The sequence below is a fragment of the Salvelinus namaycush genome, chromosome 30, assembly GCF_016432855.1.
Source record: "Salvelinus namaycush isolate Seneca chromosome 30, SaNama_1.0, whole genome shotgun sequence".
Lineage (NCBI taxonomy): Eukaryota > Metazoa > Chordata > Actinopteri > Salmoniformes > Salmonidae > Salvelinus > Salvelinus namaycush.
This window is the reverse complement of record NC_052336.1, coordinates 10,021,035-10,038,055: the sequence shown is the minus strand read 5'-3', so window position 1 is coordinate 10,038,055 and position 17,021 is coordinate 10,021,035. Positions and strand designations below refer to the sequence as shown.

General features: G+C 42.4%; 1 protein-coding gene and 1 long non-coding RNA gene across 2 annotated transcripts in view; one reads left to right on the top strand and one right to left on the bottom strand.

Moving 5' to 3' along the window:
- Positions 1-820: 820 nt before the first annotated feature.
- LOC120025357 (sal-like protein 1) lies at positions 821-16,008 on the bottom strand. Its single transcript, XM_038969894.1, has 3 exons — positions 15,161-16,008; positions 3,802-7,592; positions 821-2,552 (listed from the first exon to the last, which is right to left on the bottom strand). The coding sequence occupies exons 1-3, from the start codon at positions 15,231-15,233 to the stop codon at positions 2,112-2,114; spliced, it is 4,305 nt and encodes a 1,434-aa protein (XP_038825822.1). The 5' UTR covers positions 15,234-16,008; the 3' UTR covers positions 821-2,111.
- LOC120025358 overlaps positions 13,594-17,021 on the top strand; it is a 28,550-nt gene continuing 25,122 nt past the window's right edge. The window contains exon 1 of the long non-coding RNA XR_005472990.1: positions 13,594-13,751. This is a non-coding gene — a long non-coding RNA (uncharacterized LOC120025358). The remainder of the gene's footprint in view (positions 13,752-17,021) is intronic.

Sequence of the window (17,021 nt, the reverse complement as noted above, 5' to 3'; positions counted from 1 at the left end):
ATCCAAATGCGTCATGACACATTGTATGCCTAAATTGGCTAATTTAGCGACAGTTTTAGAATGTTGGTGTTCACTTTGATGTAATTTATCAGGCCTATTCTGGCCATCATCAAGAATATAATTATTATTTTTACATTTGAACGAAACGTGGTCTGCAATCTGCATAGGCATACAGCCCGGACATCCCAATTCTTTCCATTCACTTCGTTTCTAATTTCACTCCGGTGAAACATGGATTAAAATGTATGATGATTAACAGAGAGTTACCCTGGCCTAGACGGTGACGACGAGTCTTCTAAATCCATCACATCAAGCCTTTGAAAGACAAGAGGTTTTCGGGACCGGTCGATTCTTTAATTAAAGATTCAATGGACTGACAACAGCAGGAATGATGAACTAAGAAATGTGACTTCTGCTATCGCATAATTTTTTATGACCGATCAACACAACCCAGGTGTCCTCATTGATTACGTTTACATCCGAACTCAGATTGTTTGACACAATCATGCAAATCACTTTTAAATTATTTTAGAAAGAATAGGCTGCTTCACAACAAGTGCCAGTCGAAAATGAGAGGGGAGATACATTAATTGACCAGTGATGTAGATCCATGATACAGTATTATTTCATAAGTGCATATTTAAACTCAAATTTAAAAGTTCAATCCACAAAAAAATATTTGATCCCTCAAATAACATGAAAAGACCACATTTCAAAAGTGAAAACCCTCCAATTATTCCAACCCCCCCATGATCTCCAATCGTAAAGCATACATAACAGAAAGAAACAAAAGAGAATGAAGAGACACAAACACTCATGATTTTCTTTTGGAAAACGGATGTATTTGAATAATAGAGTAAAGAATGACAGTATCTTAGTTGTTAGTAGGTATTAAAGTGTAGAGAAACTGGACCCATAAAGATCTTCCAACTTTCCAGGAAAGTGCATGTAACAGTCCGAAGGTTGTCAAACCTAATATATATTTATATTTATAAAAACACTATCATTTGTCCCCTAGCCAAGATGGACTTTGTCTTATGAGCTTTATATGTACATTTTGTTGTGATGGAATTTCTAGTTCCCACGTCTCACAATATTTACACAGACGTCAACACATATGTTGCACTTGATGCCAATGAGGATGCTGAGGACATAGCAGCAATGTGGAAATCCAGCAGATGACCTATAGGAGAATCCCACCCACATGATTGGCTCTCTTCTCAGTTCAAACCAGGAAGTGGACCTCTCCGAATTCATCATCTCCTCTAACAACACAACTGTTTTGTGTTAAACTTAACACCAAAAAGCAACAAAACAAAAAAGATAAAGAAAAAAAATGGAACTATGGAAGAAAGAAAAAAAAGTACAATACATAGAATAACATTAATAAACAAAACAGGTTAGACCTACTGTAACTCTAAATAAACACTTGAAATGCTCGAATGCTTGCTTTTTCCTTAAATAAAAGATCAACAGCGGTTGATAAGGAAAGGACTACAGTGTAATCATAGTCCCTTGCCTGAAGTCTCAATGATTATTTTCAAGGGGGAACGTTAATACACATCTGTTAGACCATCTAGAGTAGATCAGTGTACATTATTTACAGCCATTCTGTTTCACTTATTACAGATCTAATGCATCACATGAACATCAACAGTTGTGTTATATCTATATACTACAGACAAAAATAACTTAATGCCAAGGTAAAGATATGCTAAAGTTTCAAAAACTTACTTTCAGCTCATACCCATTCTGGCTGTAGAACAGAAAAAAACTAACCGTTAATGCTTCCACTTGGTTCTGAGCAAGGTTATAATCACTAATAAATAAGCTCCTTAAAACTATAACATGTTGTACATTGTACAAAAAAGCAACTTCTCTTCACACTCATGTTGGTAAAGTTTCAAAGGCAAGCCAAAGCCAAGTCACTCTTTGTCTTTGCCCTGTTCTCTTTCTCTTTTCTCTCACTATGTGTGTGTGTGTGTGTGTGTGTGTGTGTGTGTGTGTGTGTGTGTGTGTGTGTGTGTGTGTGTGTGTGTGTGTGTGTGTGTGTGTGTGTGTGTGTGTGTGTGTGTGTGCGTCTCTGTGTACATATGAGAGGGAAAAAGTATCTAGTTGGTGGCAATCTCTTTGTTGTCCTCCATGAAACGTGTGAATCGGAAGTGGGTCCCGTTCTCGGCATTGGCCATTTTCTCCAGGCCAGCCAGAGCGGCACTGGATTCTGTACTGTGCAGCTTCTCCAGGTTGCCTGTGAGGCCGCCCACGGGTGAGCTGCCACCGTTTCCCATGCTCCCCGACAGAGACGGCAGGCCTCCGTTCTGGATGACAGAGATCTCGTTGGTCTTCATGGCCAGGCCGCTGGAGAAGGCTGCAGCGTACTGGTTCCAGAAGCTAGCCGGGTCTCTGTTGCCCAACCTAGATGCCATGTCCTTCTGGAAGATCTCTGGGAACTTGACAGGGTTGGTGCCCAGGAAGGCCATGGAGCCATCTACAGAGAGCCGGCGGCCGCGTCTGGCAGGGGCGCTGTTCCACATGTGTGTGCCCATATGAACCTGGAGAGAGAAACAGAGATACAGAGAGAGGGAGAGAGAGAGAGAGAGAGAGAGAGGACGCAAATTAGAAATATTTCAAACTTGGCCATGACAAAGGCACATAGTAACAGATGATGCAATGGAAAAAATTATAATAATAAACAGCAAGTTAGTATTAAAATAGTTCAGCACCCTGGGTGCAGCAGGAGGATTGGTGCAGTGAGCTGTGAACGGCGTGGGGACGTGGGCATGGTGTAACCATTTTATTATGGCTAGGATGAAATACTGCATTTAATCTGAAACCTTCATTCAAACGTCTCATGAGGGAGACCCTTGTGCTTTGGTTCAAATTGCAGTGCCCACTCTCATTGCCCTGGCCAGTATTACATCTGACGTTTACCCCTGCTATGCCCTTTCCCAACGAGAACAATGTATTTTTCTTCTTCTTTTGATCCTGAAAGGATGAGTCTTTTTAAATCAATGTAGAAACATGGCGGTGTCAGATACACAACTGATTGTGTTGTCTAGAGTGATAACATGTTTTAAAATATCACTTGCTAGAAATTATACATTATTTTAATAAAAACACACTACAAAATCATAGCATCAGCAAAATGTGAAATCTTGCTACAAATAATAAGGGTATTGTTTTTTTATATCATCAAGGGTGCTGATTACCCGGTAATTGCAATCTGGTTATACATTTGACAGTGCTTCCTAAATATTACGCCTTTCTATGTTTCGCCCCTTTGATTTCTCACAGTTGAGTGGTGTGATCACATTTGGCCCTTCAGTTCCTGTTTATCTCTGAGGTTTATCACCTTTCCAAATGATCAAAGGGAAACTGGAATTTTCAAGGGGTAAACTCTGGAAAACTGAGGATGGTTGCCTCTGGTTGCCTCTAGTAACTGTAGTTAATGCTGTTAACTGAACCATTCCCAGCTGTGCTCTGCTGATCACATTCTCAGGTTTCTACCCAATAATCATATTAATGGGGTGATTCAACCTTTCCGCTGAGCTGGTTCTTTCATCAATTATAGAACATTACTGCCTCCGAATGGCACTGACATAACACACTTCAATTTGTTGCTCAAAGTTGTGGATCAAAATTCTGGTGATTTTTATACTCCTCCTATAGATATTCATGAATAAATATGTGAACATTTTCCAATTCCATTCATAATGTTTTTAAATATACAATTGCCCTGAGATATTGAATATGTGTGTATTTTACCTATTGTATTCATAATGTTTATAATCATACAATTACCTTGAGATTTCCTTTGGTGGTGAAAGCCCGACCACAGATGTGGCAGGCGAAGGGTTTCTCCCCAGTGTGGGTCCTCTCGTGTATCTGCAGAGCGCTGGAGGAGGAGAAGGTCTTCCCACAAGTGTTGCAGTAGTGCTGCTTGGGTGTCCGGCGTAGAGGTGCAGAGGCCGAGAGCACTGGGGATGTAGAGGCCGAGGTGGTCACCAGGCCGTGGGGCATGTTGCTTGCCATGTCCTTATGGTGATCCCGGTCCTGGTGGTCCCTGTGGTGTTCCCTGTGGTGTTCCCTGTGATGGTCGATGTGGTGGTCCCTGTGGTGGTCCTGGTGGTGGTGGAGGCCATGGAGGAAGCCGTTGACCTCTGATTTGATCATGGAGGACAGAGAGTTCACAGAGAGGAGGGAGGGGGTCGGACTGGAGGAGAGGCTGGTGTTAGAGGGTTCGAAGAGCTGCGAGGGCAAGTCCCTCATCTGGTGGGTGAGCATGTGCTGCTTCAGGTTGCCCTTGGTCGAGAAGCCCCGGTTACAGGCCGTGCAAATGAACGGCCTTTCTTTGGTATGGCTTCGGTAGTGGATGTCCAAGGCACTCTGACATGCAAACGTTTTCCCACAGATGTCACAGGCTGTGTTCTTGAACGTGCCGCGCTCACGGAATGGGAAGAGCATGCCCAGTGGGTCTTTAGACGGGTTGCAGGATGTCAGGTCCAGGGCCCCGATGCTAGAAGGGTGATGCTGCATGAGGCTGGCACTGATGTGATCCAGGGACATAGCCCTCTGGTGCCTCTCCTGTCTCTCCTGTCTTTCCTCCAAGCTGGGGGATTTACGTTGATGTTGGGGGTGCCCATTGGTAGGGGATGGGGGCTGCATGGAAGAGGTAGATTCTGACAAGGCTGGACTCCCGCCACTCGGGCTCTCGATGTCCCCACCCAGGGATGAGGAGTCGTTAGTGAGGCAGTCCCCTTCCATTGAACCTCTGTTCCCCATGGCCTTCATTTTGCTGGCCTGCAGCTCCTCTACCAGTCTCTGGTGGGGGTTATGGTGGCTGTGATGCTGATTGTCATGGTGGTTGTTAAGCTGATTGTTATGGTGGTTGTCATGGTGGCTGTGATGCTGATTGTTATGGAGGTTGTTGTGGTGGATTCTATAGTCAATATCATGGTGGGTATTGTGGTAGGCGTTGTGATGGGCATGATGGTTTTTATCTTGCCCGTCCTGGACGACCATCTCTGGTTGAGAGGGGGAATTGCACAGGTTGTCTTGGGAGGCGTCAGCTGACTGAGGGGTGTCTGAGACGCTGCTGTCAGGGCCATCTTCCATCCCTTCCACTCCCTCCATCCCCTCCATATCATCATCAGAGAAGTTGTCCAGATCATCAAAGTTCTCATCGAAGTTCCTCTCATCGAAGGAGCCTGTGTCGGAGCCCATGGACTCAGGGTAGCTGTCTGGCAGTGGAGTGTTTGGGATCTGCCCTCCCATGTGCATGCGGATGTGCTGCTGCAGGACCACTGCGTTGGTGAACTTCTTCTGGCAGATGGGGCAGGAGTGATGGACCCTGAGTGGAGGCATGGCCCGGTGGACGGTGTAGTGGGTCTTCAGGTTCCCTTTGGTGGTGAAGGCTCTGCCACACACTTTACACTTGAAGGGCCTCTCTCCAGTGTGAGTACGGTAGTGCATTTTCAGAGCGCTCTGACAGCTGAGCACACGGTGGCAGATGACACACTCATTGGGGTCCGTCAACTTCCTGTCGATGTTCTCCACCAGCTGCTGCAGCTTGGAGGTCTCCGACCCCTGGAGCGGGTCCATGAGGCCCCCGAACGGGAACTTAGCCTTGAACTGCTCAGACATGAGGGGCATGAGAGGGTTGGTCATCATAGGTGGGCTGTTGGAGGTTGTGTATTCTGTGTTGCGCTCAGACTCAGAGCTCACGCTCGCCATGAAGCTCGACGAGTGACTGCCCTCTTCAGTTTTCCCGTTTGACGTAGGCAGGGCCGCAGCTTCTTCAGACAACCCGTCGTTGCTTTTTATTGATGGCTCAGCAGCGTCACGACCGGAGTCAGTCTTTGTAGAAATGGAGGGGCTGGTTATGGCTACCGAATGATCCTCTTTTTTAATGAATGGCGGCAGGCTGGGCATGGTTGGTGGGAGCAGCATGCCCACTGACGAGGTCAGAGTGGAGAGAACAGGTTTGCTGTCCAGCCAGCTGGTCACAGGCTTCTCTGGAGGCATTGACATACCATATGGAATGCCGGTGCTCGTTGGAATATTGTCTAAATGCTCGGGGACAGGGTATGGGTTCATCTGAACATGTGGATACTTCTCTTTATGACGCTGGAAGTGGACCTTCAAGTTACCGCGTGTGGAGAAGCGATTTCCACAGATGTTACACTTGTACGGCCTCTCACCTGTGTGAGATCGCAGGTGGATCTGCAAGGCACTGTCACTCCCGAACACCTTGGCACAAAACCTGCACTTATGCTTGAAGAACGCCTCCTCTGAGCTGCTCTTGGGTTCAAATGAAGTTACGTTTGGTGGCTTGCCTTTCCTCTGGGCCAGCGCAGCCAGAGAGTTGAGGTCCTCCATTGTGGTGCAAATACTGGGCAGGGAGCTGGAAAATTGGGGGTTTCCAGATGGGGGCTGAGGTAGATGTGGATTAGTTACAGGGTTCAACAGGCTACCTATCCCAAAGGCTGGTATGGATGACTTAGTGTGTGATGGGTTACTGAGCTGAGAGTGGAGGTTGCTGCTGATCGCATGTATTGGCCTCTTGTCAGATGACGACTGGGCGTTGTTGACTGTGGACGACCCCAGTGAGCTGATGCTCTGAGATGATTCACCGCTGCTGGGGTTGTTGCTCTGAGGTAGCTGCGCCCTTTCAGCCAGCTGCTTCAGGCTGCTGATGCTGGCAGACTGGCTGGCCAGGCTCTGTGCTAAGCCCGCAGCTGCAGCCAGCTGCTGAGAGAGATGGGAGCTGAGCGTGATCAGTGGGTTGGCTGACGGCCCCAACGAGCCTCCTGGTGTGGAGATGCTGGGGGGCACCTGCATTTCAGGGGACTGGGAGGCCAGCAGCAGGATCTGGTGACGGATCTGTTCAATGAGCTGCAGCTGGTGGATCTGTTGCTGCTGCAGGCCCAGGAGTTGCTCCATCAGGGCCGGCACTGCCACCCTGGGTCCTCCGGACCCAGACCCAGAGGAGCGCTGCATCTCCTGGGAAAACTGGGCCACAGCCACTTTGGTGCTCTGCAGGTTTTCGATGATGACGTTGCTGTTGATCATAGAGATGCTCCCCCGGTCAGTCAGGTTGCCGAGTGGAGGTAGCTGAGGGGCAGAGACGGTCGAGGTGCCCGGTGCTGGTCCGGAGCTGTTCCTGCTGGAGCTGTGGCCATTTCCCTCGCCCGTGTTCATGTTGATGTTACTGCCTCCCTCCATGTGGCTGCTGCTTCCATCATTGTCGTGGCCAGGATGAGCGTTGATTCCGGAAACGTCGACGTCCATGGATTCTTCTTTGTCGAGAGCGTTATGCTCCAAAAGGTCACTGCACTGCCCTTGATCAGTGTTATTAACCGTGTCATTCATCTGCTCATCAGGATTATGTGGAGGGGAGCCAGGCGAGAAGGTTCCGGAAGGGGAGGCAGGATTCTCATTCACTATCAGAACTAATTGATTCTTAGTGCAATTCTTCTGGTGTTGTTCAAGATCTGATAGTTCAAAGAACTCAGCACAACATCTGCTACAGACATGGGCATCTGACTCCTTGCAGGGGGGGTCTTCCTCCGAGCAGGGCTCTTCTGTGTCCCCTGAAAAACACAGGAGGGGGAAACAGAGAATTAGTGATTAGAAATGTTTTGCAGCTGAAGAGGCAGCTTTATCTATTCAAATTCCTTTGTTGTTAGTCTTAAGTTAATCAGTTTTACACATATCTGCTTGATATGTTCACAAAAAACAACCATCAAAAAAGCAACAATAAACCAAAACAATTGTGAAAAAGACCCCTTTTAATGTGGTGGCTCTGAGAAACAGGATAAGAAAAGAATGGAAATCAATAATACTTGTTCAAATATTGCCTAAAAGTGATCTTTGAAGATGTACATCTGGTTTCAACAAGCCAACCATTTTTTAAGTAATAATTTTCTATAGACAATCCATCAACATATAAAATACTATGAAGTGAGGACATTGGGGCTTAATGACATTTCATAGAGAAGCATTGATTTCCAATATTTCATACTCCTCCATGTCTACTTGTCCATTGAGCGCAAATCAACCATTTGAAGGACTTATTAGACTTTCAATTTGCTGTCAACTTTGCTCATTTTCAACTCGACTACAGGCATCTTGGACAGGTTATCCCTGTCACTAAGCTAATTTGTATCCAGTCAGGCTGCAATCGGAATCTGACAGCCACAATAAACAGAGCCTTTGGATTCCAGATCATTCTCTCTAGCCACTCGGACACTCAACAAAGACAGTGCAAAATTATATATGCCATTATTGTACTGATATCACTAAGAATAATACATTTTGTTTTTACTAAAATATCTGTAATGTTTACATAACACATGTTTTTATAAATATGTTATGTATATTTAATAAATTTATATAACATAAAATAAATAAAACACATTATAGTACCTAACATAAAATGAAGAGTAAAACATAAAACACTTTGTATTGATGTAAATGTGTAAGTATATATATATATATATATATACCTTCCAGGGAAAAATAAAACAAAAACATAACTACAAATGGGTCAAGAAAATGAGTCAAGAACTATGAGTGGAGCTGCTGTATATTAGAATGAACAGCTTGCTGCCCTAATCCAAGCAACTGGCCACACCAGTTTAAGCAACAGGCAATTCAATACCAGCCAATAAGAATATGCAAAATGAATAATTGTCTTTTAAATGTGCATAGAAACTGGTCTTGGTTATGCAATTTCCATTCAACAAACACAGGGGTCAGTGTGAAAAGAACAAAAGGCGAGGCAACACCCCTGTGCCACTGCTGTGCTCCAGACTTCCTCATTCTATCTTCTTTCTGTCAAACCCAAATCTCACTGTTTAACATACAAGTTGATTTACAAATTGCAATTCTCTATGAATCCCTTTCATTGTGGGCCCCGGCGATCTACATTTTCATCACGGGTGGAAAGGGAGGAGGGTTCATTTGAAAATGAAACCCAGAGAGAGAGAGAGAGAGAGAGAGAGAGAGAGATGAGTGCGGCCCTGCCCCACTGAGACAGGATGGCTTCCCATTGTTCACACAGCATGGGAGTGGCGGGCTCATCGGCACGGCCTGGCCTGGCCTGGCCTGCTCATCTTGGCCAACTCAAAGCAGATCCTGTTTAATTCAGGGATTATCTCCCTCAACGTTTCTCTGCTCTGGGACATCAGATAACGCAAAGTTGCCATGACAGTAAAACCCAGACTCACACCACTCTAACCATGCAAACGGAGAAGACTCGCTCCAACTTTAATGGTAACTTTTTAATATCAACCATGCAGCCTCCCCTGAAAGCGTCAGTAATGAAAAATGTGTTTGATTTACCTCGTGGGAAGGAAGAGTAGCTTTGTTTGGTATTGGTTGACCATGTGAACAAATGAAAGTGGGTTTTATGTAAGAGGAAATACATCAACTTGCACAATGTCCTGAATACACTGCTGTAGAAAACACTAACGTAGATAAAGAAAAATGTGAGAAAACTATCCAAAGTCAACAACAAAATGAAAGCTCTTGAACCGCCCTTCAAGAACTTACCTAGAGGTTACAGGAGCAAACTTTTACAAACATACAAAAGTGCACTATCAAAGCAAAAATGTAAACATCAAGTTCATAGCGGTAATTCTTATTCTCTTACTAGATTAAAGTGTACTGGAGTGTAGTGATGACACACGTTGAAGCCGCAAGCTACTATTTCCACATATCATTAATAAAAAATGTAAAAAGGATTTAAGATTCCATACATCCAAACGTTTGTTTAAACTGTCCAATGGAATCTGTATGAAAACACTAAGAACAAGTGACTAGCTCAAGTTTCTTCAGAGACCTGTGGATAACTTATTTAGTTAGGCAGTCAGTAATAACTATCTTTCAATGTAACATTCTCTCATTCGTCAAGTGAATGGAAACTGGACATTGTGGATTGTATCACATTGTGGATTCTGTCTAAACATTATCATGTTTAGCGACCAAAATAACTATATCCAAAACCACAGAGAAAAATAAATCAAAGAGCATATGTAACTCTGTTATCAACTTCTCATAACATTCACTGAAACCACAATATATATGTCCCTAATAATAACGTACTTGTAACAGGCTAGGATTTGACCAACCAAGGGGTAAATTCCCCTTCTAAATCTCAAAGTGTTACTCTCAACACCCAGCACACCCCACCCCACCCCCTTCCTTCGTAAATACTCAGTGATTGTAAAGCAAATAGTGGTCCAATTAAAACAATCAAATTATTCCATCTCAAATGTGCTCTTTCACAAGAAACTATTTCCATACCACCACCTTGACTATTAAAAAGGTAAAACATCTCAGAAGCATGGAGTATTTGAAAGTCTTAAATCTATAATCATGTACTGACATGTAATCATGTTTGTTTACATAAGTAGACATGCACTTAAAAAGAGATGATATTGAATATTTTGTTCATCTGATGTCTTTATGAATAAAGAAAATGAATACTATGAAAATAACGCCAACAAATGAGAACAGCCACAATACACACAACACCCAAATGTCTACAGCAACAGTGCATAAATTAGTCAATGTTTAAAAAAATATCTTGACGATTATCTCTGAATAGAAATAATGCGTTACTCTGTATAAAAACGATGTCCTAAAACAGCTAAATCTCAACATCATCATCATGCTACAAGGAGTCACCAGAGCACAGGCCTTCAGGGAGGCAGAAGAGACACATGCCAAAACAGAGAGCCTCTGATACAAAGGACAGAAGAGAGTAAATAATAAGTGATATAGAAATGTGGAATAGTAGAAAAGATGGCAGAGTAGCTTTTTGAGAGTTCCTACGTTACTTTGTAGGGACGCTGGCTTCAATTCTCTTGACACTTGTGAATTCAGTAGAATGTCTGATGTCTGATGCATGCCTGAACTAACCCACCTCCTCTCCAGCCCTCACACTGCTGGCCTCACTGGAAACATCCCAGTGAACACTAGATGGGGTTCCACTATAGCTGCCGTTTGCCGGATGGACAAGCCCCAGCCTTAGCAGCTCTGCCCTGATGACATGCTTAAAGCTTAAAGGGGAGGAGAAGGGAGAAAAGCAAGCAAGTCCTTCAGCCGGGATACATCTCAGCCTTCCACTATATAAACATTGGCAAAATGACAAGTGACTGAATCCCTGTTGTTTGTGGGGTACAACAGTGCGAAGGGCCGGAGACCGCCCTGCCGATCTCCCTCTGGGAGGGGCTACTCTTGCAGGGTGGAAGTGGATGGCGGTCACATTGATAAGACCCCCCCATCACAAATATAGGACAGAGTCCCTGTTAGGCCCCTGTGGCTCTGATCAGCGGGGTCAATGACGAGGTACAGGAGGACACACTGCGGCATGAACTCTCATCAACTTCACACAGGGAGACACAGGGGGACCCTGGCAAAGGTTAAAACAGCTGAACATCCCACCCGAGAACTCTCTCTCTCTCTCGGAGAGACGAGATGAGAGACAGACAGACAGCCTTGACTTTCAACCTCATACACTAACTACCCAGCGGCAAAATGCCCTCAGCATCTCCTTAAAATGTATTCAGAATGTTAGCCTCCCTCTTTATATTTTGCAGAGACTCTTGAGGACTTTCCAGTTCCACACAAACAGGAGATCTCTCAGTCATGAGCACACATTCTAGAATTATCAACCCATTACCAGAAATGCAAGTATTCCATGTCCCTAACCCATAATTACAGGTATTGTATTTTCAGCTTGTTTAATGCATGATGCATTTGGGTTATTTATTGTGAAACTCAGTAGGCACCAGTCTGCTGACAGAGAATGACTAAAGTTACTATTCACTACTTTATTACATTTTAGGGAAAATGCAGCAGTCAAGGAAAAACAAGTATGATTCTAGGTATAGACTATGTTTTGCATTGATCCCTAGTTCCAACCAAATCATGCAACCTTAGGTAGCAGTAAATGCTTCTTATGCAAGGTTTTAGTTGGGTGAAACAGACCTTTATTTCCAGCTAGCATAACATATTTTTTAAAGGATACTGCAAACAACATAGTTGTACACACACTGAAAGAGCTTAAAACATGGACAATGTCAAGTCAGTCCAAAAATATAGATTAGTTAGTTATATATGAAAAATAAGTCAAACTAAATTGACTGACTTGATGAAAATACAAAATATATAATGTATTTTCCTTCCTCAGAAGGAAAATACATAGACAATATGTATGGACAAAACAGCCATATATGGTTGGAACTAGGGATCAATGCAAAACATAGTCTATACCTAGAATCATACTTGTTTTTCCTTGACTGCTGCATTTTCCCTAAAATGTCATCTAGAGTTTCATTTCTGTAGGCTATGTCATGGCAAACACTTCTAATAAACATATATTAATACTAATAATAGTAATAATAGAGGAATATGGGCTACTATAGAGCAGTACCTACAAACAAGTCACATGTAATCTGTATCAGAGATAGGAGCTTATGATTTCCTTTGAAAAAAGCTAGTGCAATGACAATATAGTCTGCTAAAAGACAAAGCCTAATCTAACTTCCATTTAAACTAATGAACAGAGAAAACGCAACACTTAAATCTACTGTATATGTGAGACTTATAAAATTAATTTACAATTCTAGAATGTTAGATCTATACTGCTGTCGTTTCACTACGACCATTCAACCATTTTGAAAATAGTTATTTCAGTAAATTGTACGTTTGAGGCAATATATACTATACAAACCTTAATAATCTGCAAATTGCTTGCTATTTTTAAGATAGCGAAACTTAAACTTTGCCGCATCAAACTACCTTACAAACACTATAGGGTGAAAGTTATGGCTATGGGTGTTGTAGGCCTATAAAAAATACTTCCATAACCTGGTTTTCACAGCAGGTCTAAAGCACATCTTTCCAGCTGTCCAGCTGTCATAGGTCTCTTTGGAAAACATAATTTTATCAAATTTATCATCATAAGAGGAAACGTGACTGTTGGGTGAACTAAACAGAGATGGTCAGTTGGTCACTCCGGAGTAGTGGAAACTCGCAAGGGTGACAAAGCGTTCCAAAAGCAACCAAGGTAGTTGCATAATAAAATTAATTCAACCACTGTCGCCATCTTTCTGATGGTCTCAACCACAACTTGACATATTCTTTATACTAGCTAATTTTCATGACGTGAGGTAATTTGGTGGTGAGCTTTTGTTAAAGTAAATTAACATAAATCTTTTACATATTTTTGAAAATTATAGGTAGAAGTTTCAGGGAGAAGTTTACTTCTTTCGTAAAATAACAGGCCCTCGCTATTTCTTTCTCGCTCGTCTTCTCTCAGTGTGTGTGTGTGTGTGTGTGTGTGAGAGAGAGAGAGAGAGAGAGAGAGAGAGAGAGAGAGAGAGAGAGAGAGAGAGAGAGAGAGAGAGAGAGAGAGAGAGAGAGAGAGAGAGAGAGAGAGAGAGAGAGAGAGAGAGAGAGAGAGAGAGAGAGAGAGAGAGAGAGAGAGAGAGAGAGAGAGAGAGAGAGAGAGAGAGAGAGAGAGAGAGAGAGAGAGAGAGAGAGAGAGAGAGAGAGAGAGAGAGAAGGGGGCGGGGGGCGAAAGAGAGAGAATCGGAAGCAGTATGTCATCTATACAAACATTTAAGTTTTTTAATATTTTGAAAATTATGGTTTAGGAATATACACCGGCAGGTAGCCTTGTGGTTGAGCGTTGGACTAGTAACCGAAAGGTTGCAAGATCGACTCCCCGAGCTGACAAGGTAAAAATCTGTCCTTCTGCCCCTGAACAAGGCAGTTAACCCACTGCCATCATTGAAAATAAGAATTTGTTCTTAACTGACTTGCCTAGTTAAATAAAGGTTAAAAAAATACACAAGGGAAATGTAGGAAGTAAATAAAAAGTGTGCATGCGGCTAAGCTTAAAACCATTATAATGTATTAACATTAAATAAGGATATACATAATAACTATAAGGTGGCGACAGGTAGCCTAGTGGTTGAGCGTTGGACTAGTAAGCGAATGGTTGCAAGATCGAATCCCGAGCTAACAAGGAAAATAATATGTCGATCTGCCCCTGAACAAGGCAGCTAACCCACTGTTCCTAGGCCGTACTTGTAAATATTCGTATTTGTTCTTAACTGATTTGCCTAGTTAAAAATAAATGTAAAAAAAGGTAATTTTGGCTTCAGTGTTCTGGTGCATCACATTGAGATTGTGGTTTAAAAGCCATATAATTTGTAAACGAATGTTTACTATCCGCCATTAAGACCACAAGATGTCAACAAACTGAGAATCGATAATTCAAGCAAGTGTTTATATTTTCTTATCATTTTATTTTCATCCAGCCAAGGCTTGGCTGAGAAATACCGACTTTGTAGACTAGCCTATATACAGGACAGTCAGAAACAGTAGAAACTTCACGCGAGTATGCAAATTATTATTTATTTCCTATATAGGCCTAAATCCAAAATAGAGGGCAAACATTTAAGAAAATACTGGTTATTTCGACGCACAAGTACTTGTCCGTGCATAGAGTACAGTTGGGCAACGATTGGAGTGAAACTAAGTCGACTACAAAAGCAGAAACTTGAACGAGCCTCTCGCTGCAGCAACTTTGCTTGCAGCAGCAATAGAGGAAACTTGCTTCAAAGTGTGTAAGACAAAAATGTTGATTAAAAAATCAATCTTTGTAGCCTACCACACAAAGTGTTCTAAAAAGTGAATACTAAAAGTGTAGGCGACATAGAAGCCTATGTCGAGGTAAAAGTAGGCTAAGCAGCCTAATAACAAAACTATAACGCATACACTTTTACACGGTTATATTTTGTAACATACAGTTTCATTCTAAAGTAATATGAACAACAAAACGCAATAATATTATATTTTCAAGAATAAAAGTATTTGACTGTGTCTTAGAGCGATATAGAAAAGGCACGGGCCATAGTTCGATCATAAAGTAGATAGTCTATACATATAACAAATGTGTCTTGTTATGATAAGCTGATTTTGAGACTGTAAATTGCATGAATTCATAAAAAAAAAATCTAACTTAGAAAAGGGGGAAGAGTTCCTATCCAAAAATAAACAATCATAAAAAGACAAAAACATCTGAAAACCAGCTATTAAAAGATAGTAGCGTGGATAAGAGCGATCCATTGCCAGAACTTACCATTGTGCTTGGATAAGGCCAGATGAGGGTCCGATTGGAAATGTTGCGGCTTTGCTTGTTTCCTCCGCGACATGCTGGCTCACACATCAGCCAAGAAAGAATAAAAAATTACTACAAAATCTGCTGAAAATTACAAAAATCGAGTCCATCCACAGCGCATTTGTCCTGTTATGATTATCAATAATGCTTTGCGATTAATCATAAGAGGGTTCTTTGAAAGGCGATTGGCACCTCGCCAGCCCCCTATTCAAATTAAGTCTCTTTAATCAATTAGGTCCTGATTTGCTGGGGACTCTTGTCTCTCTCTCAGCTCCCACCCAATGAGTTGATCCGTGTGGAAGAAAAGGCTGGGTTTTCCAACTCCCTTTAGATACAGTTTAACCCTTCTTAGCAACCAGCTGGTAGCTACGTAAAGCTTATCTTGGCTACTAGTGGAATGTCAGAGTCTTCAGTCCATGTGCGGAACCGTATCTTTCCTATTGACCAAGCAGCGATCAAACCCAGCAGAGTTAGGTCAATTTGAAATGACGAGACGCTCACCGTGAAACCTCCGTGATCTCACATACAAATACTTTCCACAACTCTGGTCGCTGTTGCTGTGCATATCCCCCTTTCAGATTTGCATTGAGGTCGTTGTAATTCAGATATTGTATGTTGAAACACCAATACCTAATCGTTGGTTAGTGGTGCCTCAAGGCAGCGAGGAAAACGTTTATCGACTATAAGAGGCTCGTGCGTAATGGCACCGTAGGTGTCTCGGAAGTCCAAGATATGTATCGAATATCCAAATCAGATTAATTTGATTATCGCCGAACGGGGTTAGTAACACGTTTTCATCACACTACGTATTCCGCGAACAAACAAACTTTAAGGGCCCATGTAGGACTGTGAGAAATGTGGAGCCCAGCCCACCTATGATGTGATTGGTCACTGGGCTATTCTATCATAAACCGACGGAGGTGCAATCTCTCTCTCCCCTCTCTCTCGCTAATTCTCATACGCATGGTTCGCGAGTGTGTGCGTGAGCGAGTGACTGACCAGTAGAGGGGACAGTAAAGAGTGTATGATTCTGTTTCGAAGGCATGAACATGTTTGTGTTGTTTATAGATGTTTACTATACATAGGCTACTTCAGCACACCATGCATACATTTCACGAACTTGCGCGTCATTGAAACATTGAGTTGCTTTCATTTCATACGTTGATTGGATTGTTTAGCGAAACTCGCTACAATCAGCATCTTGTTCAAATTGTAGCCTACAGTAGCCCAGCATGTCACGGGTAGCCTATGTGTTTTTTTGCTGTACGTCAAGTTTATAATTTCATCAGTTCTGTAACAAAAATGAGAACCTTATTGCGCAGTTGTAATGCAAAACAAAGCAGTTGCTATTTAAGAAGTGGATTTAAAGAGAATAATAATAGTAGAATAGTATAAATTTCTAACTATAGAGGTTACACTGAATAGACGTTGATCTTTGCTCCAAACACAACGATAATTGTGTACTTTTTCAACATAGAGAACTACTGGCATATACAACGGGGAGGAGAATAGGGCCAGACAAGATCTTTATTGATAAAGCATTATAATACAATATAGGTCACATAATAAGTGTTGAAAAATATAATTTAATTGTAACACATTGTTTTGAATATGTGAAGCCAATAGCTAAGTCCATTTTATAACCTACTGTATGTACGTTAGTAATTTTATAATAATAATAATACAAATCACAATATACAAATTATAAGAATCATAGTTCTAAAATTATACACTATTCGTGATGACTCCTGGAGTCATCCTTGGGAATGTTTGAAGAGAGCAGGAGTTCCCATAGGAGCTGCTCTGTGTCTAGTAGATTTAT